Below are 25,651 nucleotides of genomic sequence, written 5' to 3' on the forward strand. Positions count from 1 at the left end.
CATTGAATGAAAAAAATATAAATATAAATTGAATTTACTTGTTAAGAAATAAGAACCGTATAATAAATAAGAAAATATATATTAAACCAAGCAATGAAGTTTCTACTTTTATGGACATTCGAATATATAACAATATCATGAGCCCATGGAATTATTACGTCTCTATCAACATACAGAAGATAATATAGCACCTCAGCTGCAATTAATAATTCGATGTTCCAATTTTATCCAAAAACTATTACGTCAAGGGGTGGCAATCTTGACCCAAACCATTTCAAATTGGTCAATATGGGTTGTTTTAAAAATTAAATGGGTTGATTTGGGTCAAGGATTTTAACTTAATGGGTTATTTGAAATTTCATCTTGTAATTTTCAGGTCAAATTGGGTCACCATATTCAAAGAAATGGGTCGATGTGGGTTAGTGTTCTAAGGAAATGTGGCAGGTTTTGGATCGGAACGAGTTTCTACACGAGATAGGGTTCGGCATGAAACAAGTTTGAGATTGGAACGGGTTCGGTTCAGGTTTCAAGCCAACACGAGTTTTCACACAGGACGGGTTGGGTTTTGGTTTCTTTTTGGTCAATTCCGGACTCGTTTTTGGCTTTTTTTTGTTTCGTTTGTATCCGTTTTTTTAGTTTCGTTTTTGTTCGGTTTCAGTTTTTTAGTTTCGTTTTTATCAATTTTTTGATTTCGATTGATTTGGTTTGGTTTTGGCTTTTTGTTTCATTTCCGTCAACTTTTCGGTTTCGGTTCGATTTCTTAGTTTATTTTTATTTTTATTTAATGGAACGAGGACAACGGAGGAAACATTTTAGTTTTTTAACTTTTTTTGTTTTTGATTTATAACTTGAGTTATGATTTTTTTTTTAATTATTTTTGAATATTTTTTTGAGGGGTTTGTGTTCTTAATAGGAAACCCTTTAGAAAAAAATTCAAAAAAAATAATAAAAAAATCATAACTCAAAATATAAATAAAAAACAAAAAATATAAAAATACTAAAATGTTTCCGCCGCTATTCTCGTTAAAAAAAAAGAAAAAAACCGTTCTGACTCGTTTCGACCCTAACCTATTATGACCCAATTCTGAACCTAACTCATTATGACCCAAACCCATTTCAACCCAAACCCATTTTGACCCATGACTCGTTCGACCCAACCCAACCCAACCCATTTGCCACCTCTAAGTCATAATAATCTAATAATAACCAAATTTGATCATACGGGTGGTGGTGGTGGGACGACCGGAGCACGACAGAGTGGGCAGTGAATGTGAGAGTACAACCACATATCTATACATGAAGCATGAAAACAATGGTCACACATCGGCAAGCTTTTCACTTCTTCACCTTCTTCAAAAACTGATAAGCAAACGGAGCACTCTGTCTGCGTGTTGTAATCAAATTGGTCTTTGTGGGCCTCGTTCGTGTACTTGAAACTTGATATGGTGCGGGAGAGCATGGTGTTGTTTGCTGTCTCATGAGTGCTTGGTGTGTGGTGGGAGAGGTGTTGAGCTTCTTGTTGTAGGCAGCGATGATATTGGATGGTGCATAACCGGATGACGATGAGATGGTAGATTCCTAACACGATGGTTACACCTGCAATGCAACTACCATGATGCTGTAGCAAAACATCGAGGAATTTACCTTATGTGGCTGTGACATCGGTGGTGATATTGATGGCGTGATAATTAGAGGGGTTGTTGGAATCTTATGGTAGTCTCTCATATGAAACTAAGTAGCTATGGCTTTAAATTTCTTTGTATTTTTGTACTGTGAGAAAGATTTGGCTAAACAGAGAGGTTTAGTTGTTACTCCTTAGTCTTACTCCAATAGACTATGCTCCCTTAAGGATAGATATACAACTAGTTGCAACAAGGTGATTCATTTTTTAATTAATAATTAGTTTCTTTAATCTTCTAGGTGATTCATTTTTAATAATTAGCTTCTAATACATGGTTATCACAATGGTCCATACAAGTCAGATACAATTATTGTAGTGAGTTTTGTCTTCTATTATAAGTTAAGTTAATATAATTGTGTCCATCTCAAATATAATGCTAAAATACACGTGTGATTGAAAGTACATAAATACTATTTCTCTGTAAACTCAAGCTTGTACAGTATTTACCTAATTCAGTTTTGGTTCAAAATCAAAACATGTATTCATTTATGATTTCAATCAGGTTTCCAGTTTAATCGGTTTGAAACCGAGTAATGAACGAAGTATTAAACACCCTCAATAGTTATAGCAAGTAAAAGTATCTACATGGTGGTTCTTGACTTCTTGCATGTGTACTTGAAAGTTGGTTTTGTACTGAAAGGGCCTTTCTTCATAAGAGTACGAAAACAAATTCAAAAAAAAAAAAAAACGGAAAACAAAAGGTATGACGCGAAATAAAAGCAAACAAATCCTAAAGCAGAATTCTTCTTCCCTTGGGTTTTCTTTTGTTTCATTCAAATAGCTAGTGCTATAAATGTAACTACTATGTTCAATTAAGCATGCAAGAGTAACCGGTAAGTCCCGGTGCAAGTAGCAAATTTAAAAGCAAATGCTTGGATCTATCTATAAAAAGACTTAACTTGCTGACCTGCAGGGATTAAACCCAACAGAAACTTAGTGTGAGAAGAGTAATTCAGCTTATCCACCTTAACAACGGTATTTTTAACCCTCTGTTCCTCCCCATATGTTTCCTCCTTAATTTTCAGCTTCAGAATCACCTCACTAAAAAGACTGCTTTTGATCACATTTCCAAAGCGATCATCATCACCTTCAGATTTCATCATGTACAGTTCTTTTGCAGAACACCCCAAGATTTCTTCACCCGCTTCTTGAAAACCAGTAACCCATGTCAATCCAGTGTGATCTTGAATTTGACATTGAAGTAGATACCTATAATCACATTCCTCAAACTCTTGATTGCACCGGTCACATTGCCATTTTGAGTTCCCTGATTTAGTTACTTTCTTGGTGCATTGTTTGTCTCCAATTGTCAACGGACAAGCCGTGTAACAAAAGTTGTCGGTTTTGATGAAACTGATGGTTACTTTTACAGTCACCCAGTCTGGTTTATCTGATCTGCCGAGACCTTCATCTTTTATCTGAGATATTGTTTTCCACATGTCAGTTTTCAACACACCTTGAAAATCACGGGATATGGATTGAGAATCAAGGTTTTTGCCAACTCTATCAAACCAGGCTCTCAGATTACTGGCCTCAGGGGAGTCTGGATCAATGAATAACTGAGTGGACGAAACTGTCCCTAGTGATTTACCAGAAAAGTCATTCACTTTCCCAGCTTTAACAGCTAAAACAGGGGTGAGACCGGAATTGACCAGTTCTTGAAGCGTTTGACCTTCTCGATTACAGAACTCCCCCCAAAGTGTTAGTTCTACACTTTTGCCTGATTGATCTTTTAAATTTAGGTCTCGTTTTTGAGTTTCCATTCCGTTCTTCCTCTGTACAGGTACACAAGGTTTGACTGATGTAACAACACCAATGACATCAATGATTGTATTATTTTCAGCTGTTTCAATCTCAATTATAGGTTTAAATGAAAATTGTTGTTGTGGGATTGACGAATCTTCATCCGGGCAAAGATCAATAGTGGAGGCCGACTCGAGGAAAATCTCCCATTCATTTTTCAGATGGTTGAAGTTCTTTTTGGCGGGTTTTAAACTGCCTTTTGATATTATGTAAACTTTACCGACTTCAATGGTGTCATAGAAACAGTCAACAACTGCATTGAAACAAGTCACACGTATTTCACCTCCATCTGAGTCAAGAAGGTCAAACGAGAAGACTTTTCCATCTCCCTTTGCGTTGTTGTAGCGGCGGAGATCTCCTTTAGCGGTTACTCTGGCTTTAACAGCCCATCTACCTTGGTATGGGTTAAGGGCAGCAATCGGAATGATGCGGGCCGGGGCCTCATTTTTCATTATTGACCCATGATTCTTGTAAACTGGTGGGGGTTGGTATGCTGGTTGAACAGTTGGTTGGAAGGTTTGATTGTTGTTGCTTGGATTTTTCGGAATTGAACGGTTAGAAGGCATTGTTGTGTGCTGAGAGATACCATTAGAAACTGGATTGTGAGCCCTAGTGCCAGATTCAGAATGCATGTTTGGGTTGCCGATGATTTCACATTCAGGTATAATGGTTTCCATGTTGAGAACAACAATAATCCTGCAAAGAATGGATAGTTACAACTTCAACAGTCTAGTACAACAGATTTTAACACCCTTGTGTGTTTAGAACACATTTAAAGTATAGTTGACCAGTTGAATTAGGTACACGCTATCCTTCTGTTAGAACATAATCAAAATCAATTTACAAACTCTATTTCCAAATGCTTAATATGCTCATATTGTTTCAACTATGGATAAGTTGCTTTTTCATCAAAAGTAATCATAAACAAGATGCAAAGGTTCATGTATATCATTAGTGAGAACACTGACGAAGAATAATGCTTAACATTAATTCACATCTTGGTAATGGAAGCAGATTTTTACTCCAGTTAGGACTAGTAAGTGATCAATTATCACAGTATTTACACAACCCCAGCCATGAACTTGCTGCTAAAATACAGAACCCACTCAATTGGCACAAGCTAGTGTTAATGTGCAATTGTGCTTATCTGCTCATGTATCACCTGAATATACCCACCTCAACAGAGCTAGTTGAAGTTACCCTTAAAGGAACAATATAAACCTCAATTTCTCAGCAGGAACAATTGATGATCTACTTTACTGCATTCTTATTATACTGACTTAAATGAAGAAATTATTTAACTTATTGAAGGATTGCTTATAAAGAACCAAAGAGCACCTCAAGATACATACAAAAGAATATCAAACCAACAGCTAAATATCTAGAAGTTAATTCATCCTTGCAACCACATGCTAATTTTATTTTTGTTGTTTTATATAATAGTTAATACTAGATGGTTTGCTGCCAAAACATTATGAGGATCAAGCATGATCTGAACTCAAAACAGAGATGTCTTTCAGACAGATTATATTTCAAACCTTTAGGACTATTTAGTTTTAACAAACACATGCAAATAATATGTATCGAACTACATTGGCACGCATAATTGAAACTATTAGGGACATCAAGTGCTTTCTAGCATTTGAGTGATCAAACAACAACAACAAGAATAAGAAATTAAACATAATATATATGCATATAGAGTGCAGATTCACGGCATACTATTAAAAAAGAACACAGATATAGATCAATGAGATGAGGCAATTGCTTGGATCCACATGGTTAATCAGCTATGTTTTCCATTTATATACTCTAATACAAATATAGCACAAAGCAACAAGCATGCATATAATAATGCTTGTGAACTTCTAAGTTCAAACTAGGGCTTCATGCATTCAACCTGTCATATTATGCTACAGAGAAATAAAACTAGTTAACAAATGCGACAAGTAATATTTCACTTCCTCCTAGAGATCTGTTGATGTTATAATCAATTTTACGGAATCAGTGACCACTATTCTGCTCAACTTAAGTCCTAAAATACATCCGTCTAAAACGATAATCAAACACAAATGCTTATAGAATGTAAAGCGTATACGAAAATAATCGGAAACGATGAGCGTACTTGCGATTATGAACAGTGCTGCAAATGTACTCGAGGAGCTGAACGACGGATCCTTTACGAACGGCGGCGGTTTTAACTCGATCATTAAGCTGAGTGGCGAGCATTGCTTGCTGAGTGGATACGGAATCGGAGAGCAGTAAACGGTACCTTTCCTGTGCGGAGGCGATGTGTTTGATTTCTAATACCTGCAGCAACGGCTTCGAGTTCATGTCTCCGCCCAGAATCGCCGGAATGGCGTTGGATGACAAGTTCACAGGCATTGAATTGTTGAGATCTGGAAATTTGAGAAGAAGTTATTTAGGGTTCTCGAATTGGATGGCGGGATTAAACCGACTTAAAAGGGGGGAATTGTTGCATTTAATAATAACAAATGAAATTATTTACCCAAACCAAAGTGATATTTCATTATTTTTACTTTCGAATGGTATCGTTTAATTTTGCGATTTAAATAAAATCTCTTTACAAGTCCGGGATCTTCTATAAGTAATATTGATTAGGTTGTGGAATGTTCGAAACAAGGTGATTCACGAGGTCACTTGATGGAAGAGATGAAGGTGGTTAGTTTCTTTTAAGTACGAAATAGGTCGAAACTCACTCATACAACACGGAAGGAATGGAAGATTTTTAGTTTTCACATGGGGTGATTGTGTATTGGTGTGGGTGTAACTAGTGATTAGCATTATCTAGTTATTTGTAATTGTTATGGCTAGCCTTTGGCTAGTGATGATCTTACATACAACACGACAGTGAACCTACAAGACATGAAATCAACGTTAGAATTGCCAAAGCTAGATGAGGCAAATAATCAGTTAGACATAACAAGTCAACTATATTGACACCAAGTATTGATAAATTTACTACTTTGGTTTTTATATACGCATTATTTATTCGTAAATCGTTGCTGAAATTTGGCCCAAAACTTTTCATAAGATTTTATAACATTCCTAAAATATAGCGTGATACATCTTTACACTAATACAAGCATTATAGATTTTATACAAAAGATGGGACTATCATCTTGCCAAAACTAACATTTAAGTTAGATCATACCTTAGTTAATTACAAAACATTTTACATAATGATTAGTTGCGCGTCCAAGACTTGAACTTATCCATGATAATTTAAGGAGCTGTATCTGAAACGATACACATTGAATAATCCAATAAATAAAATTATGCAAGTTTCACATATGAAATAGGAAATAAGGCCTTACCTTAAAACAAATATAACACTTGGGTTAATCTTTGTAACGCGTTTATTAATAGATTTGTAAAACCTCAGTTGTATCATATTCAAATATGTTTTAAACTTTTTATACATTTCATTATGATAAAAAACAACCTTCTTAAAACAATGGTAATTAACTTGTGTTTGTTGTCAACTGTTAAATTTCATGTTGGTCGTGCATCCACTCGTTTTACACGAGTTGATTTGAATCATTATATGATTTGATGTTTTCTATTAAAACTTGGTTCCAATAAGATTAATTTAATACTACTCCTTAATTTAATATGTAATCATTGAAATTATGCAAAATCATTTAATTATTTTTTCACCGAACACCTAATATTCATATCAAACTTCATATTTTATAAATTGCTTTGTAGTCCGAGCTGGTTCTCAATAAGTTAATCATATAGTATGTAATGTCCTCTAACAATCAACTTCTATCAAATTTTATAACAGAAAATTACACAAATGCTCCTAAGCAACACATTCTTGGTCGGGGTGAGGGTGCTTATGTTTAAGATAATGTTAAAATAGTAAGGCTTAGATATTAAGCAGGTTAAAATTGAATTTTGAGTTTACGTATTAAGTATTCATGTCTATCAGTTTCGAAAGGTCATAGATGTTGTCTGGGTGTACATTAATAAGATTTAAGACCATGTGTTATTCTCATCTTTCACTTTTCATCATTCATTACTCACCTAAATACATCACCACGCTCCAATTTTCACCCCAAAATGGAATATTTCAAATGTTAAGAAGGCACCCACCTTTAACAAACACACTACCCACCAAGGCACCAACTCACCCTTTGGTACAGATGTTCACATTTAGTTAATAGATAAGTTTTATGTTTAATTTTTTCCCTTTAATTTGATAAATATGGTCTAAAAATGAATTTCAATAGGCTGCATACCAGATAACAACAATGAAGAGTTATTAGAATGTCTTTTATCTTGTCTTTGTACTTCAGGATGTCTTTTAATATATACAACTTATAAGATTAGCGCTTATAGCGTTAACCTACTTACATGCAGTTCAATTTTTGGCTATTGTGCTTAGTTTCATATTACTTGCCCAATCCATTAACCTTGAAGAAGAAGAATGTCACAGCTTTGACAATTTTAATTTCAAAACGGCCTAATGTAATTTATTTAACCCAAACCGTTTTAATCTAACCACTTTTTTGCACCGCCAAGAAGCAATTCTTTAGATGTGTTGTCTCTCATTACTGTTGCAGGTTTATAACCAAACCTGCAACTTTTCTTAAAAATGACCCAAGCGTCCCAATCAACCTGTTTCAGGAATACAACCCCAAAATGTCATCTAGTGTTACGTCTACAAAATAGGTCCCATTAGTGATAATACCAAGAAGAAATATAGAAAAAAAATGACTTAGTTAATGCAACAAACTATAACCAAGGGTTGATTTAGAGAGACTACTTAAGCATAACTTAACTGGGCATGTTGTTAACAAGCCAAATGAAAAGTGCAACAAAAATTAAATGTAAAAGGTGCAAGCATACAAATGAGAAAAATCTTCATCAGTAAAGTAACCTGAAACCTTTGTTGATATAGTCATCTTCCGACACAAAGTTGGCAGATGAATGAGCCTATTTGCTTTATAGATGACAACTCTATACTAGCAAGATTTTATTGATCTCATAGACAGTTTTTTTGGTTTACAACGCATGTATGTTGATTGGTGCAACAAAAATCTACCCACAAATGTCAAAGGTGAAAGATCTACTTCATGAGTGAGATTACTTTAAATACTTAGTTTATTTAGTCATTTTCCAACACAAAGTTGGTAAAAGTACAAGCATGTTTGCTTTATAGATGACAAATTATAAATTGGCCAAATGCTAGTTTTGGGTGTCCTACACAATGAATGGTCCAACAAACATTTACTATCAAATGTCAAAGGTGCAAGCAAACAAATGATAAAAAGCTTATTCATTAGTAAAGTGACTTGAAACCTTTGTTCATATAGTCATCTTCCGACACAAAGTTGGCACGAGTAGGAGCCTATTTGCTTTATAGATGACAAAACTTCAACCAACAAAACCGATGCAAATCTAGTAGAACACGTATTATTTTTTTAAGTAGCAAATAAGAACACACATTATTCAATCATACACTTTTTCAAGTAGCATATAAGTGTGGTTAGTAAAAAAAATTCAATATGTAAATCCCAATCATACCATCTCACTAACATTAATAGACAAATAAACTATTTCCTATAAGTGAGATAAATGGTATGCCAAGACATGATTTATGTGGTCACCTTCAGACACAAATTTGGTACTGAATAACCAACTTGCTGTGTTGGTGACATTAAAATATGCTCAACTCCAATACTAACACAAATGACAAATCCACATTTACAATAAATATTATTAGCATAATCATGTGCTCTGTAAATTGTCAAAGGTCTGTTATAACATCTATGTATACAACAGCAACAAACAAACAAACAAACTCGACTGTATAACTATAAGCATCATCGAGCTAAACTGCAGTTAATCGATAAGATCTTCACAAATTCAGGCAACTCAAACAAAGAAGAAAGCATTTAATTAAAGATTACCAGAGAAGCAAGTCGGCGATGTAAGTTTGTATAATTAATAAGACCTAAAATAAATCCCCAACGTCCATTATAATGGACTAACTATGCTTTCGGCCCAAAGACTAACGCTTGTCTTGCTTTTACTATAATATAACCTCATTTTTCTGCCGGTATAAATTTGTTTTGTTAAATTATAATTTTAATAATCACGTTATATTCTCATTCTCTTTTGCCTAAAACCATGTCATTCTCTTTGTATAAAACATGTGCCGTAGTTTAACTAAAAATTGAAAAGCATCTCGCCGTAAAAATTGCGTAACAGATTAATTTACAACAGAATTATTATGTAAATATGTAATCTTTATCTTTATTATATATATAAATATCAGAGGTTGAGTTTGATTGGTTCTATTTTTATTTGGCCCAACATTCTTGAGCCCCTTGTAGTAATATTCTATTACTAAAGTGGCGCTAGGAATGAGCATTTGGTAATTGGTACTTGGTACTTGTACCGAATACTCCTTTTAGAGAAGTTATTCAATCTGCTGATTTTTCTACCTTAGTTCTGCCTAGCTTATCCACAGAGGCTCAATCTATTTTGTCAATCCCTTTCTTTCCGTTGGTCAACAACCAACAAAACAAAATCGTTTAGTTCTTCACTACTCGTACAGGAAGGCACCGATTTGGTACCGTCAGTACTGAATCGGTACCAAACTTTTGAGTTTCGGGATCGGTACATTACCGGTACCGAACCGAATATTTCGGTACCAGTACCGGTACCAAGATCTGGCGATTTTCGGGATCGGTATTTTCGGTACCGGTACGGTACCGAACTCATCCTTAAGTGGCGCCCAAAGGCTCATGCCCCTCCTTAACAGTAACACCTCTCCATAAAGAATTGTAATGGTTTAACTGTTAAAGTGTGGGTGAGGTGATAAAGGTGCAACACCGCAACACTTGTTTAGTCTTTGATAAAATGATTGTAATAAGTATGTGTAATTACTATCAATATGAATTTATAATAAGTAATTAAAAACTTTACTAATCTAGCTCTAAAGTTACAAGTGTAGCAACAAGTCCATAAGTCTCCGTATGAAAGTGGTAGTAAATTATAAAATCGAACCTTTCATTTTTACATAAAACTAGTAATTTACCCACGCGTTGTGCCATAAAATCGGTCAGTAAAACCCGGTATTGCCGTGACGAATCAACGCGAATTCAGTCAATAGTAGCAACGTTCGTTACGGTACTGGAAGTAAACAAAATGGAAACAAAAAGATGAAAATAAAAATTGGGGTGTTGCCGTAGCGAATCAACGCGAATTCAGTCAATGTTAGCAACGTTCGTTATGGTACTGGAAGTAAAACAAAATGGAAACAAAAAGATAAAAATAAAAATTGAGGTTGTCAAATAGGGTGGCGTCGGTTGGTCTTGGACAACGGCAGCGAGTCACCACGAATTTAGTCAGTATTAGTTACGTTCGTTATGGTACTGGAACTTAATTAAAATAAAAACAAAAAATAAAAATAAAAATTGAGGTGAGCCAATGGGGTGACTTCGGTAGGTTCGAGACGCTGAGGCGGTAGCTCTACGACACTCATATAACATATTATAATTTTCTTTTGTTAACATATTCAAAATAATGTTTATTCGGCCGGTAAACCTGGGCGTTGGTAAAACCCGGTCATTGCAACGGCGAGTCGACTCGTATTCGGGCGTTCTGGTGGTGAGTTGGTAAAACTGGGGCGCTAGTAAAATCAGGGCTTTCCGGCGGAGGGTCAACGTGAATTTTGTCGATTTCATTTACATTTGTTACTGTACTAGAACTAAAATTAAGTTCGGTAAAACCTGGGCGTCGGTAAACCCGAGCGTTGTTGTTACTGGACGTTGAACGGTGAGTCGGTAAAACCCGAGTATTGTCAGTCCCAGACGTTATGGCGGTGAGTCGACACAAATTCGGTAACACAAAAAACAAAACGTTCGTTACGAATCTAGGAAAAAAAGTGAGTCAGTAAAACCCAAGAATTGTCAGTCACGGACGTTGTGGCGGTGAGTCAACACAAATTCGGTAATACATAAAACAAAACGTTCGTTACGAATCTAGAAAAAAAAACATAAAAAATAGCATTTAACCAATAAAATAAAAAAAATTAAAAAAAAATTTGGACCGTTGAGGTGGTGCCGCAAGGTCCTGATATGGCCCAATCAGGGCCTTACGACACCAACCATCAACTTTACTGAGATATATAATTGAACCCAAATACCACTTGGTCTTTTGTTCCAATTTTGTTTTTTTAGTTGTATTTAAAAACAATAATCAACATTTGTTGTACTTTTAAATGTGATCTAATTTGTTTTTGTTTTTCTAAATTATAGGTCATGTGTATGGCACGGTTGGTCCTCGTTCGATGTGTTTGCTTGCCCTTGAACTTGTTCAATAATATTCTTTTTTTGTTCTGTCCATCTATGATATTAATCGCAAACCTTTTATATGAGGATTTGTCGCTTATTTGTTGTCAATACACACTTAATGACTAATAATCAACCATAAATACCCAAGGCATCTTGTCCTAGTGATAATACTTAGGAGGTAGATAAGTATAACCTTTTTAAAGGGTGAGGGTTTACACTTGAATGCAGATATCATGAATGCAAGGTGCACGAGACGACTAAATTTAGAGAGTGCGTGAGTTGTTATTCTTAAAAAATTAACCATAAATCACTACTTTATTCGTATTTCTTATGCTACGTACCCTGAAGAATATTTACCAACTGTAATAAATCATTATACCACAAGCTATATCAATATTGAAAATAGCATTGCAATAATCATAAAAATCAACTTTGAGGCAATCAATTATCCATTTTTTGGGTCATGCAACCAAAGTACGGGAGATGAGATCTACTTCATATAAAGTACAAAACGAAAGTAGTTACAAGAAGAAACATAAAAAGATATGTGTATAAACGAAAGTAGTTACGAGAAGAAACCAAAGTACGGGAGATGAGATCTACTTCAACCAAATATTGTTAAAATTAATGAAATGCTTAATGAAATGCAATATTGCTAATTTGCTATCATTCAATAAAGAATGTTGTTAAGGCAAACTAAATGCAATGTTATTATCATTTAATAAAAAATAAGAAAACTCCAGCCAAGCAATAAGGATCATTAGTAACGCATGATTGATGAGTATAATATAAAGAGTTCTTAGTTGAATAAAAAACTTGATTTGACTGGATTCTTAGAGTAGGTAATGAATGTTTTAAATGTTTTATAAATCTATAACATGGAAGATTTACTTTTGGGAAAATTCCCAAAATAAGCATTTATGAAAACAAAATTCTAGTTTTAGGTATCATTTGCAAAAAATTCTAAAAATAGGTATTATAAACTAGTCGTGACGAGTAGTTTGTAGAAACCAATTCGAGTTTGCCACGTGTCCTTAAACTAACCGTAACGAGCACTTCACTAATCAATTACTCGTCACGACTAAATAAGTTTCATGTCTCGTAATCAACACCCACGAGTAATTTATAAGTTCTTTAGTCGCGACGAGTAGATTATAAGGTTAAACTAGTCGCGACGAGTTAACTACTAATAAACTACTCGTGTAGGTAAACTAGTCGTCGCGACTAAAGGATTTATAAATAACTCGTGGGCGTTGATTACGAGACATGAAACTTATTTAGTCGTGACGAGTAATTGATTAGTGAATGTGCTCGTTACGGTTAGTTTAAGGACACATGACAACTTTTAATTGGTTTTACAAACTACTCGTCACAACTAGTTTATAATACCTATTTCTAGAATTTTTTACAAATAATACCTAAATTAGAAACTTTATTTTCATAAATACTTATTTTGAAAATTTTCCCTTTATTTTTTCATGTCGAAGGGTCCTAGGCCACTAGAGGCACCGGAGAAGCACCCTATTTGATTCCAAACAAAATAATTTTTTAAATCTACCAGAGGGAGATTTATTTTTAATTTTTTCACATCAAATGGCAATAGGACAAAGCCATTCAAAAACAAAAAAATGGTGCCGGTACTAAAAAAACATAATTCACGTCATCCAATTAAATGATTACACCTCATTATTTTACCAAAGTACCAAACAAGTTTTATAAAATTGGTACGGGTTATGTTTCGTCTATATCAACTTATCTGAATCTGTTTCAACCAATCGAATGATGTTTCATTACACACATTTAGTCAACCGATTATGTAGGGGAAACCGATTTCTTTGTTCTTAGCTTAACCGATTTCCTTTGCTGATTCAAATGGGATGCTTTTGGACCGATGCACCCGTTGGAGTACCTGGAGAGTGCTCCTATCAACTTAACCAAAATTTTAAGATTCAATCATATTAACTACAATAAAACAAGACAAGTAAATCTACCTTTAGATAACACAATTCAAGTTAAACTCAAAGTCTCAAATTTAGATAATAATAATAATAATGTGTTGTAAACGTTGATCTAATCAAGTGTACATGTATGATCGATCATAAAGAAAATAGATAATCATTTTCCATCAATAAATAGCAGGACCCACATATGAGCTTCTTGTAATCACTACTATGAATAATTGATTACATATTTATGAGAAAAGGAATAAGGGTTAGAAGAAGTTTAGCAATATATTGGTAACAATATTCACGTGTATTTATTTATATCATTTATATTTTATATTTGAGATAATCAAGTTAAGTGAAACACAATAATACACTTCAAAGAATCCTTCCTTCTAACTTTTACTTAGAACGGTCGTTATGGACGCCCTTCCTGACGGTCTTGGGGCGCGGAACTGATGACTGGCGCCTTCTCTCTCTCATACACACATATACGCACATACGTATGCATTTATATGTATATTGGAACGCCCGGGCTTTAAACCATAGCGGGGCGTTATGGAGAACGGCTTTGAAGCCCCCGGTGCTCACGTGGCACTGATATGACACTATGGAGGGGCTTCGATGCCCCCCACGATAACGGATAGTCTTATAATGTATAATCATCATATGTGGTAAAGTGCAAATACTTAAAACTTGTCTCTTATCTTATAACTCTAATAATGATTTTGACAAGTGTTATTTATTTAAATAAGAAGATAAGTTAGAAGAATTGGGTAATTTGTTATAATATAATGATAGAATAATAATCATATGATTTGTGTGAAGTAAAGTATACTATCCGGCTTGTAGCAACACAACATATATTTTCTCGTATGCATCGGAGAGAGATTTAGATTTTAGAGAGAGGCTGACTGTCAAATCTCTATATTCTCTCTCTCTCTCTAAAATTCATAACCCCCCTTCTTCTCTCTGAATATAATGCTCCTGGATTTTCAAGGTACATATTATATTATTATTGAATTATTTATCACCAAAGGCAGAATCTACTAAACAAAATTTATGATTCTTTGATTGTTCTTCAGCTACCCAGTTAAGTTAATCAAGTCCCTTGATCTTATCAACACTGTGTATTCTATTCATACTTCATGCTTCATTAATTAACTCCCTTCTTTAATAGAATTATAATATAATATATATTTTATTTTTCATCTAGCTTCTTACTGTAGATTTGGATTTTGTTTTGTTTTTTTCCTAACAATTTTGTTCAAAACAGTTTCTTCAAGCTCTTGGGTGTTTGTCAATTTGAAGCAAACCTCTCTTTCTTTCAAAATTTCTGGAAATGGATGTAATTATGCATATATATTATGTGAAATGGTATCCATTTTGGTGTTTATATCTTTTTTTCTTTTTTTTGAAACTTATGTTGATACATGTTTGATTCTTCTTTTTAGAAAATTCAGAGTTATTAACTCTTTTGGGGGGTGGGTGTTGATTCATGAGTACATATTTAAAAAGCTTTTCCCCTTTATGGAAATGAGATCTCCTTTTTTACATCTCATCATACCCCAAATAACTCATTCTAATTAACCACTGAATTATTATTATTATTATGGTTAATAAAAGTTCAATAATTTAAACCAATCCATAATTGTTTCCACATTTTGTGTTAAACAAAAATAAAAAAGAACCCCAAACGGATGTCATGATTTTCTTGTTTCAGCATCAGAACTTGTCTTTTTATAATAATAATATCATGTGTTTTGTCTGACCTTGTTTTTATTCAATAAACATTAAACACACATAGTCTTTTGTGTGCAGATTAATTAAAAGTTTCAATGGAGGGTAATGGACTAGATGGGAAGGTGTTGCAAACATTTCAAAAGAGTTTTGTTCAGGTTCAAAATATTCTGGATCAAAACAGGCTGTTGATTAATGAGATTAATCAGAATCACGAGTCAAAGATCCCTGATAATCTCACTAGAAATGTGGGTCTGATCAGAGAACTCAACAACAACATAATAAAAGTTGTTGACCTTTACTCTGATCTTTCGTCAAATTTTTCGAAATCGATCGATGTCAATTCGTCCGAAGGGGATTCGAGATCAGATGGCAAAGGCGTGCAGAAGAGAACCCGGCCCGGTTAGATGAAGTTCGTCTGTTCTTGAATTCTTTTTACGTTGTGTTGAAAGAACAAAATGAAAGAAAGATGAAAATTGGGTCAATTTGTCTGCAAAATTAATAGGAAGTATATTGTCGATTAGGTTGTGTTATGTTTTGTAGCAGTGCTTTTGAGAATTTTAAGAATAACAGTGAATATCTTTCAATCTAATTGAAATCAAGCATCTTTTTAGACCACTAAATTCTATGTTTTCTTGGGTTTTGTGGGGTTGATCTCAACGTATAACTTTCAAGGCAAAAGGTACAAGTTGCGTTAACGTATAACTTAAGAAGCCAAGGTGTAACAAAAAAAGTAAAAACAATTAGTCATGTAGCTTTTTTAACTGCCGGCTAAATTCATTATATCGGAATATATTCACCTTTTGATTCGAGGAAAATCTTTATTTATGGCCAACACACATAAACACTCGTCAGAAGGCACGATAGTACAGTGAGATAAAACTCATTAAGTTCAAGGATTCAACTAGTGAGCGCTACCTACTCGCTTAATTACTCGGTGCCGCAGAAAATAAATGATGAGTGCATGAATTGAATCATTCACATGGTCCCATGGAACATCAAGTTTCCCCCTAACCACTCCACCTAGTCAAACATAAGACATTATGTACTTTTTTCTAACGGAATCTCACGTTGCTTGATCAACTTTTAAACTACAAATTTATTTTATAAGGGACTTGAACCCAGCACATCTCTTAAAAAGGTGAAGTCTAATCCAACTCATTGATATTGCTATAGAAAAAAGTATAAAACATTTATCTTCACTCTCGAGTTTTACTTTAATTAATGACCATAAAACCTGAAGTGATTATATGTTATTATTTGAGTAACATCTTTGTTATAACTTATAAGTAAAGTTTAATTTATGCAATCGAGTTCAATTATAGTCAACTCAGTAAACAGTTTTCATAATAATCATAAATTATTTACCACTATATTTTTTATGGCATCCTAGTTGACTTATAACTATATTTGATTGGGATTTCGATATCAATCAATACCACACACTCAAAATCATGAAAACAGCTTTAACGGGCAATCACCAAAATCCTTGTATATCACATAAATATTAGTATCAAAATTGCATGTGTATGTCATTTTCATTTAAAAATTAGTCGGCGAAGCCTATGCGGAAAAAGGGTGACTAATGGTGTAAAAAGTTTCATGTTATCTATTAGATTCAAACACTTATAGTAATTCAATTAAGCAATCATAGAATAATTGATTTTTGGAGGGAAAAGGTGATCTTATGAGCTGTTTAACCACCTTTTTTATTTCATAATCGTCAAATTGTCAATAAGATCATCTTTCTAATGTCTCTATGGGGGATTTTCTCATCATTTCCTCAATCTAACTTTTTTTTTGTTGAAGTCTTGTTAAACTAAAGCATTAGCTAAAACACTAAATCTCATAATTCATTTATTAATAATAGGTGTAGGAAGAAACATAAATAATTTATCCGGTTGTCTCAGAGATTTCAAGTGTCCAACACAAATATAAAAAATAAATTGGGCCTTGTATAAAAAAACTTAGATTTTTTTGGCCCAACTAAACATAATCCGACTAATTGCTTTTATTAGGCTTTTATTTAAAATTTTTTTTTTGCCCAGTTAAACATAAACAAACTCATTTCTAAATTCCTAGGCCATTTTTTCAAAAAAAAAAAATTCTCAATTAAACATAACCAGACTAATAACGAAATTACTAGACCTTTTTTCGTACTTTTTGACCAAATTTCACTTGTTAATGTTTTAAAATAATTGTTTATTATATAAATTATAAAAATAATAAAATTTTCGCACCCCAAACCAAAACCGAATCCAAGATGCGTGCCAAGCTTAGGATGGGGTTTGGGGCAATCTTGTACTTTATCAGATTTAACAAACAATTATGTTATATACCGACAACAGTTCAATATTCCAACTTAAAAGCAAATTTTTATATATAAATAAATAAATAAAATTTGTGAATTCAGTTGGTGAAAAAAAAAGGCCAGTTGGCCATGCTTGCCTATTAATAACTCGAAGTTTATTGGGCATAATATTAATAATGTTATATAAGTGACTGTTTTATTTTAAAAAACGATGTATAAAATATAATAATAATTAAAATGTATTATTGTTTTTGGACAAGAAAACTCAAATCTAAAGCCACTTCTTCTTCTGGACCTTTTATGCAACCCACTAGTACAACACAGTGGTGCCAGATACTGTTTGTTGTGCAGTGTTCTCTTTCTGCCAAACTCAAAGGCTCCCAAATCCAATAAATCATTGCTTTACACAATTGCACATTACGTATAAAAACCTGTACAACACCTTTACTTGGCAAAGGACATAACGCAACTGTGGGATATTGATTCTTGAAATTTTGTTTCTTTTTATGATTTGTATGAAGCACGAACACACATAAACTGCATGCATACATATCAGAAGAAAGCCCAACAAATAGCAAACGGACACAGCTTTAATAACACTATCTTTTTCTTTCTTTTTGTAATAAACTAAGCTCATTCATATTAGTATGACTGTATGTATAAAAGATTCTTGACACAACTAATTTGAGAAATAACCGCCTATCATATTCTCTTTTGTTATATTTTTAAAGCAGATATATTATGGCTTGTTGAAATGTGGTCTTCGGGAATCTGGATGATTAGCGATTCAGCGTGGTGGGTCGCCACACTATTCAAGCCTTTGGTCACATACATGCTAAGGTTAACAATGTCGTTAGACTAGCCACATGGTAGGGAGTATCCTGTGACCACAGCCGATGTGAAAATAAATATTATAGCGTGTGTTAACTGTTAAGTAATGAATAGAAGTGTGAATGAATGTAAACTTGGTTGCTGAGTTGTACTTATAGTACGTGATTAAGTGGTATGAAATTGCATTTAATGTATAAGTTTTTCATACTCTATTTTGGTGTCACGCATGGCTTGCTTTCTCTAATGTGACGCCTCGCATAAGGTCTGATTTGGGTAATGTCTTGTTGGAGCCATATTGCGTGTCAACTGACTGGGAATTGGTCTTCAAGCTGAGTAGCATCAACGATTCGATGCTCCGAATTCTTAGTTAAAGTCCGAGTACAAGGGCACTAATCCATCCTGACCAAACACAGTTCATAATGTCTATTTAAAGTTGATCAGGTTAAAACACATTTCCTTGTTCACAATTGTGTTAAGTATTAGTTTTGAAGTTTTGATTACTTATTGGCTTAGGTGATGTCACGAATGCAGACAAAATAATATTTTGGTTCTAAAGATAATAATCTTGTTAGTTCACAATCACACACAACCACAAACTAGAATCTAGGATAAGAGTGATGGACATTTGACCCCTTTCTTTATTAAATATTAAATATTATATTTTTCAATTTACTTGCTTGTTTTAACCAATCAAAGATCAAAGTATTTGATGGTGAAAGAATAGTAACATTCAAAGGTCAGCAAATAACCTCCCCGTATGATAATTTCTTTTTTCTTTTTGTTAATAATTCATAGAAAGTGTTTTTAAACATTTTTTTTATATTTAAAGTACATACAAACTTATTTTAGATGTCACAGTACGTTTTAACTGAAGACAAAATTATTTATATAAATTAGAAAACCTTAAGAAAAGAAAAACATAAATCAAACTGAAGTGGCATAAATGCTTAATTGAGAAAGAGATGTTTATGTGAATAGCTACCCCAATAACATGACGATGGGGCCCGTAAAGGTTCTACCTTTTTAGCTTGGAACTCAGCTTCTAACAAAGTTTATCTCCTTATATTATATAAATACATATTTTATATATGCACACTTTTCGTTTGCTAATCGATCTATCATATGCTTCTTTTCATTTATCCTTTTCGTTACATATACAGTGTAGATTCATACATACATTTTTGTATTCATCCTATCAGATATATGCCTGATGAATGTTTACATACAAATTACAATAATTGACTAGGTGGGCCCACCGAATGGAATCTTTATTTTATACTCTTAAATAAATAATGTAGGAAATTAAACAATTTGTGTTTTTATGGAGTACTTATTCGGGTTATTTGACGTTATATTTAATCATAATATTCATTTAAACTTGGATTGGATAGATATGTACGTATAAAATAATGTCCTTTCTTAGGTGGTGACAATTGATAGAATCTTTCACGAAAATGAGATAATTGAAGACTTTGCGTAAAGGATATCCAAGGAAGCTAAGATGGAATAACATAAAGCTTTTGGTAAGTAATATCTTTGTTTTCATCTGCATTGTTATAAAACACAATAATAGATTTATACATAGGCCAGTAAACGAACCGAACGTTCGGTAAACTATTCGTGAACAGTTCGGCGGAAAGTTCGTTTATTTAATAAACGAACGAACATGAACAAAAAATTTGTGTTCGTTTAATTAAACGAACGACCGAACATGGACACATGTTCCGTTCGTTCATTTATGTTCATGAACATTCGTTATGTCTGTTTATTTATGTTCGTTTATGTATTAGTAGAAAATAAAGAAATATTATCTGGATATGTCATCTGCTTAAAGGTTTTATATTTGTTAATTTGTCTTCATTTAAGTGTTTTCTTTTAAGTTCGTTTATATTTGTGTTCATTTACATTTGTTCATACATGTTCGTTTATCTTTATCCAGTTATGTTCGTTTAGATTTTAATCAAACGAACACAAATGCCCATTTTTAAATAACGAAAATGAACATAAATATTTGTTTGATGAAGTGTCCGTGTTCTTTTAAAGTTAAATGAACGAACACGAATATGCCATTGTTCGTGTTCATTCGATTTGTTTATATGCTTTCATTATTCGCATTGATGAATACATCGGTCTCAGTATCTAGGCTCTGCCGATTTTATTTGTGTCCGTTAGTGTTCGTGAACACATTAATTTCCTTAATGAACGAACACGAACATGAAATCTTATTCTGTAAGTATTCATAAACCATTCGTGAACACATTATTTTCCTGACGAACAAACACGAACAAGGCCTTGTTCGTGTTCGTTCGGTTCGTTCACCGCCCTATTTATAGCATCTTGCTTAGCATATTTGTTTTTAAACTACTATTATGATTGCAAATTTTTTAGAAGCATGTAGGAGAACCCAAATTTACGGGCTGGGAATTAAAGTTTGGACTCTCCAATTCTCAAAATATTTTTTAAAATAGAAAAGTATACCGATACGGATTCCACAGCTTTACTCAAATAGCTCAAGAACAATTGATCATAATCAAAATAACTCGAACTGAAAGCTTCAGTTGACAAGCTTCACGCTTAAAATTATCTTTTATTAAACATAAACCAACTGACTTAAACAAAAGACCTAATAACCTTATTATATATATAACAATTTCAAAGATTGTGTTGCATAATTTGTTGTGCCAATTGCAGTGTGAGTTGTACACTAGGTTTTGTATTTCATGCCATTAGTTAAGCAACTGTTTCCAATCCCATAATTTCCATCTGCCTCTTGGCTTTAACACCCACGTATTTCTTTTACCGAGTAATCCTGTCAAAATTCCACTTCACTTTTCACTTTCTTCTGCTTTCACCATGTTAGTATGCTCTTGTAATTGATCATGTGATTCTCAACAGTTGATGTATGACTCCTTTGAACTGATGCCTTCGACTTACGTTATTATGGCATACGCCCCCGCACCGCGAGGGTCTACTAACTAGTTTATTAATAAAAATAAGCATTTGGACCGGGCCGGCTTCATTTCTCTTTATGTTACATATAATATCTCAAGATACAGCTTGTTCTAAAAATATAAAGCTTCAAAATATGATAATTCGTTTTATTTTTTAAACTAGACTTATTAAAATAGGATTTATAACTTAATAATGATGCATGTTTACCTACGAAGACTATTTCTAATATATTGTCGATTATGTAGTTTCCATATTATCTCTCTTTTAGTTTGTTTTTAGAACTATAAATAGGGTTGAACTTCTAGGTTTAGTTTGGTTGATTTTTGTTGAATTTGAAACATAAGAACAGAGTTCTTAGAACCTTTGGTTCGGTTTTATGTCTTTGTTAATCATGAGTTTTTGAGCCATTGATCGCTTCCAAAACTACATCAGAGTATCGTGTTTGACTTACTGTACTAGTATCGTGATGAACCACACCAATGCAAACCGAAGACCGTGATCAAGATTTGCTTTTATGATTTTTGATCAATGTAAACTTCGCTGCAGCCCGGAAGTATGAACACTAGTTGGCTCAAAATAATATTTTCTTACACAACTAAACATTCATACATAACTAACTGAAAAATAAGATCTCAACAAAAAAAATAATAATATTATCACATAAACGGGTAAAAAAGAATATATTTACTAACCAAGAATGCTATTAATACATAGTTAGAGTGTTTATATTGTATCCAGGTAAAAAATAAATAAATAAGAAATATATATCACGTTCCTATCAAGAAGGTATGGGGCGTTGTGTCCGCTATGGGTGTGTAATGGTTATACTTTTTCACTTTAGTTAAATAATATTTAAATCGGGTAAATAAATAAAATTAAGAAAAAGAAAGTTATGTGGGTTACTCTCATTGGCCGAGACAAGTAAATGGGGTCTTACTTTGGTGGGCAACGCCCCCACTCAAACGTTGGGGCTTCCACGCCTTGTTTGGCAATGTCCCAGTTCATAGAGGTGTGGAATGATGTTGGTGCATTTTAGGGGATGATCTGGTTAGGGGTGTATATGAATTCCCTTAGTAAATAGACCGTGGCTTTGTGATCTTGGATGAGGGCAATCTAACTTTTGAAACGGAAGAAAAACAATGTATTTACCGTTATGTATTTACCTGGCAAATATCCAACGGTTATTTGAGCATATATGTGCACATTTATACAATAGTGTATGATATTGAGGTTACCAATTCCTTTCTTAAACCGTCTCATTGCCATCCCTATGGACTAGTATATTTAATTTGTTGAAATACACAAAAGCAAATTTTATTAACAAAATGATCTTTATACTATGCTGATTGAGTAGTTCACAACACAAAACTTGTTCAAAAATAGCTTAAAAGAAGTTCGCTCTATATAAGTTAGTAAATAAACGAGTTGAGTCGAGCCAAGCTCGTTTGTTAACGAGGTGAGCTCATTCGTTTGCTAGCTTGTTTGGGTGCTCAAGTTAGGTAGGACATTAAGGTGCTTGTTTGAGCTTTATATCTGAGCTTTGAACAAGTCAAACTATATACAGTAGAAACTCGATAAATTAATACTCGATTATTTAATAAACTCTCTAAGATAATATTTTTTGCCGGTCCCGACTCGGGGATAGGGTGCTAAATTAATAATTCGCTAAAATTATAAGACAATACATTTTTGATAATTTCTTTAGACCCCATATAAAATATAAATTAATAATTCCTTATATATAGCATATTACATGAATGATTTATGAATGTTTCTTGAAAAATGACTCAATTGTCTTTTGTTTTTTTTGTTGAAATCAACCCTTGAATCTCGTCTCTAATTTTCCTTAGCATGGTAAGAACTTCTGGTGTTGTTTTCTCATAGCTCAACAAGAAATTGTTCAATGTGATTGCCGCTTTAATAGCTTCGTTTCGCGAAGGGGGCTCCATTGTAGAACTTTCATCATCTTCTTCATCGATATTATCTTTATTAATTCCAATAACGCTTTCAATAATTTCTTCATCAGTCAATAACTATGCAACTACATTTTCTTCTGGGTGAGTCAGAACATCTTCGACATCCATTGCATTGCGATAACCCAACTCTTTGATCAAATTCTGGAGTTCTTGAGTGCTTTCAGCACCTTCATCTGAGTTCTCAAAAGTCATGTTATCTGTTGATCGAAGTTTACAATGACGAAAGCAGTTCGCAATTGTATTTGCACGAACATCCATAGTCCCTGCTGAAATTGCAAGATTCATTGCATCTAATACATTTATTTTTGCTGGATTTGGAACCCCTAATTCATAACCCTCCAAAAGACTTCTATAAAATCGACGACGATAATGCATCTTAAAAGCTCGCATGATCCCCGCGTCACAAGGTTGAATTTTTGAAGTTGTGTTTGGTGGCAAAAAAAATAATTCAACATTTCGTAATCCTTCAATAATTTTTGGATGAGCAGGGCAATTATCCACAATCAAGAGAATTTTTCTTCCAACCATTTTTTTATCAAGTTGGCAAACATATTCTTCAAATAACACACCAGTCATCCAAGCTCGTTTGTTAGCACGGTACTCACAGTTCAGACTGTTCAAGTTTACATTCTTGAAGCACCCTGGTTTAACATATTTCCCAATAATCCATAAAGGAAGTTTTTCAGAACCATCCTCATTACAGCAAATAGCAACAGTTAGTCTTTCCTTGTCTTGTTTTTTCCCTTCAAGCTGCATTGTTGCAAGGGAATGATCCGGTTGAAGTTTAAAAAACAAACCTGTTTAAGATCAAAACATGTAAATAATTACATCACTAAAGTACAAAATATAAAATAAAATAATAAAAAAACAAACCTGTTTCATCCATATTAAAGATGTCTTTCATTTCAAACTGATCAACTTTGTCTCTTATGGATTTTAATTTGTCCTCTATGCCCTCCATTTCAACAGATCCACTCTCTCCAAAACGCCGGAAATTTTTAATTCCATATCTTGCTTTGAACTTTCCAAGCCAACTAATAGAAAAAGTAAAGTCTGGAGTATCCACTGGATACATATCTTTCATGAACTTTTTCACCTTCTCGATGATTAGTTCACCTGTCATATTCACATGTTCTTGATATTGAAGAATCCATTCATAGAGAGATTTTTCTAGGTCAGGAAATTTTGCCGGTTTGTGTCGCTTAACATTGCCTCTTTCGGGAGCAAGTGAGAGATACTCTAAAGACCGCTTAACTGTATTCGATATTGTCGCTTGACTCACCTGCAAACCATAGTTACTATGAACCCATTCTTGCAATTGCTTTTGAGTGAGACTTGGATTATCCTTGTTTTGCTTGCATAATGCTCTTCGAATCTTGTCTGTCATTGTTGTTTTTTTCACACCTTTAAGATGGGAAGCCATGTTGTGTGTATGATTTGTTTGTGTTAACCTATTTTGATCTTGTATTAATATAGAAAATATTTTTAATGTCCATAAAGTGATACATTGAACACAAGAAGCATAATAAGGTGGGAGATTGAAGGTTTCTTTCAAATTGGGCCGTTCATTTGATATACATGCATTGTATACAATAATTAAGTGGAAGCTTGAAAGGTGTTTGTAAACTAAGTATTCTACTATAAATTAATAAAATATTAATTAATATATAAATTAATAATTATTAATTTATCAATTAATTAATAACTCTTTTAATTAATAAATTTTGGTGGTTCCAAGTGTATTATTTTATAGAGTTTTCAATGCCTATGTGGTAGTGATTAAAATATTACATATTTATCATGAAGTGGCAAACTTTTGAATGGAACTGTACAACATGTAATAGAGTAATAGACCAAACAAGAGCCGAATACAAAGTAAATTCGCGACGTGCGCCAGTTAACACTGGAAGTCTGGTACCAAGTAGAGTGCTTGTTTTGGGGCATTGATTATTAGTTTTATGAACAATTGATTCGATCTACCTAGACAAACATATGAATAGTTACAAAAATTGGCATTCCATTGTGTTTTGTACTCTTTACATACACTTACTATAAATTCGTTTGGGCCAAACATCTTTATT

At 33.4% G+C, this 25,651-nt stretch overlaps 2 protein-coding genes and 1 pseudogene across 2 annotated transcripts; 1 reads left to right on the forward strand and 2 right to left on the reverse strand.

Annotated features, from left to right (window-relative positions):
• Positions 1 to 2,483: 2,483 nt before the first annotated feature.
• LOC143583721 (replication protein A 70 kDa DNA-binding subunit A-like) lies at positions 2,484 to 5,869 on the reverse strand. Its single transcript, XM_077065950.1, has 2 exons — positions 5,610 to 5,869; positions 2,484 to 4,180 (listed from the first exon to the last, which is right to left on the reverse strand). Exons 1-2 carry the CDS (start codon positions 5,867 to 5,869, stop codon positions 2,560 to 2,562), a joined length of 1,881 nt encoding a protein of 626 aa, XP_076922065.1. The 3' UTR covers positions 2,484 to 2,559.
• Positions 5,870 to 15,598: 9,729 nt separating this feature from the next.
• On the forward strand, positions 15,599 to 15,907 carry LOC143583735 (protein ELF4-LIKE 3-like). The gene has a single exon (XM_077065965.1). The coding sequence runs from the start codon at positions 15,599 to 15,601 to the stop codon at positions 15,905 to 15,907; it is 309 nt and encodes a 102-aa protein (XP_076922080.1).
• Positions 15,908 to 23,356: 7,449 nt separating this feature from the next.
• Positions 23,357 to 24,996, reverse strand: LOC143583736 (CENP-B homolog protein 2-like; annotated as a pseudogene).
• Positions 24,997 to 25,651: the final 655 nt, after the last annotated feature.

This window comes from Bidens hawaiensis, unplaced genomic scaffold (assembly GCF_021521415.1).
Source record: "Bidens hawaiensis isolate Kalapana, Puna unplaced genomic scaffold, B.hawaiensis_p1.1 tig00032494_1, whole genome shotgun sequence".
Classification (NCBI taxonomy): Eukaryota; Viridiplantae; Streptophyta; class Magnoliopsida; order Asterales; family Asteraceae; genus Bidens; species Bidens hawaiensis.

Excerpts from the sequence above, each read along its gene's own strand:
- LOC143583735 (XM_077065965.1), top strand. The coding sequence starts at position 15,599 with ATGGAGGGTAATGGACTAGATGGGAAGGTGTTGCAAACATTTCAAAAG.
- LOC143583721 (XM_077065950.1), bottom strand. The coding sequence starts at position 5,869 with ATGCCTGTGAACTTGTCATCCAACGCCATTCCGGCGATTCTGGGCGGA. Across the intron at positions 4,181-5,609 it reads AGCACTGTTCATAATCGCAA|GATTATTGTTGTTCTCAACA; the intron begins GTACGCTCATCG and ends CATTCTTTGCAG.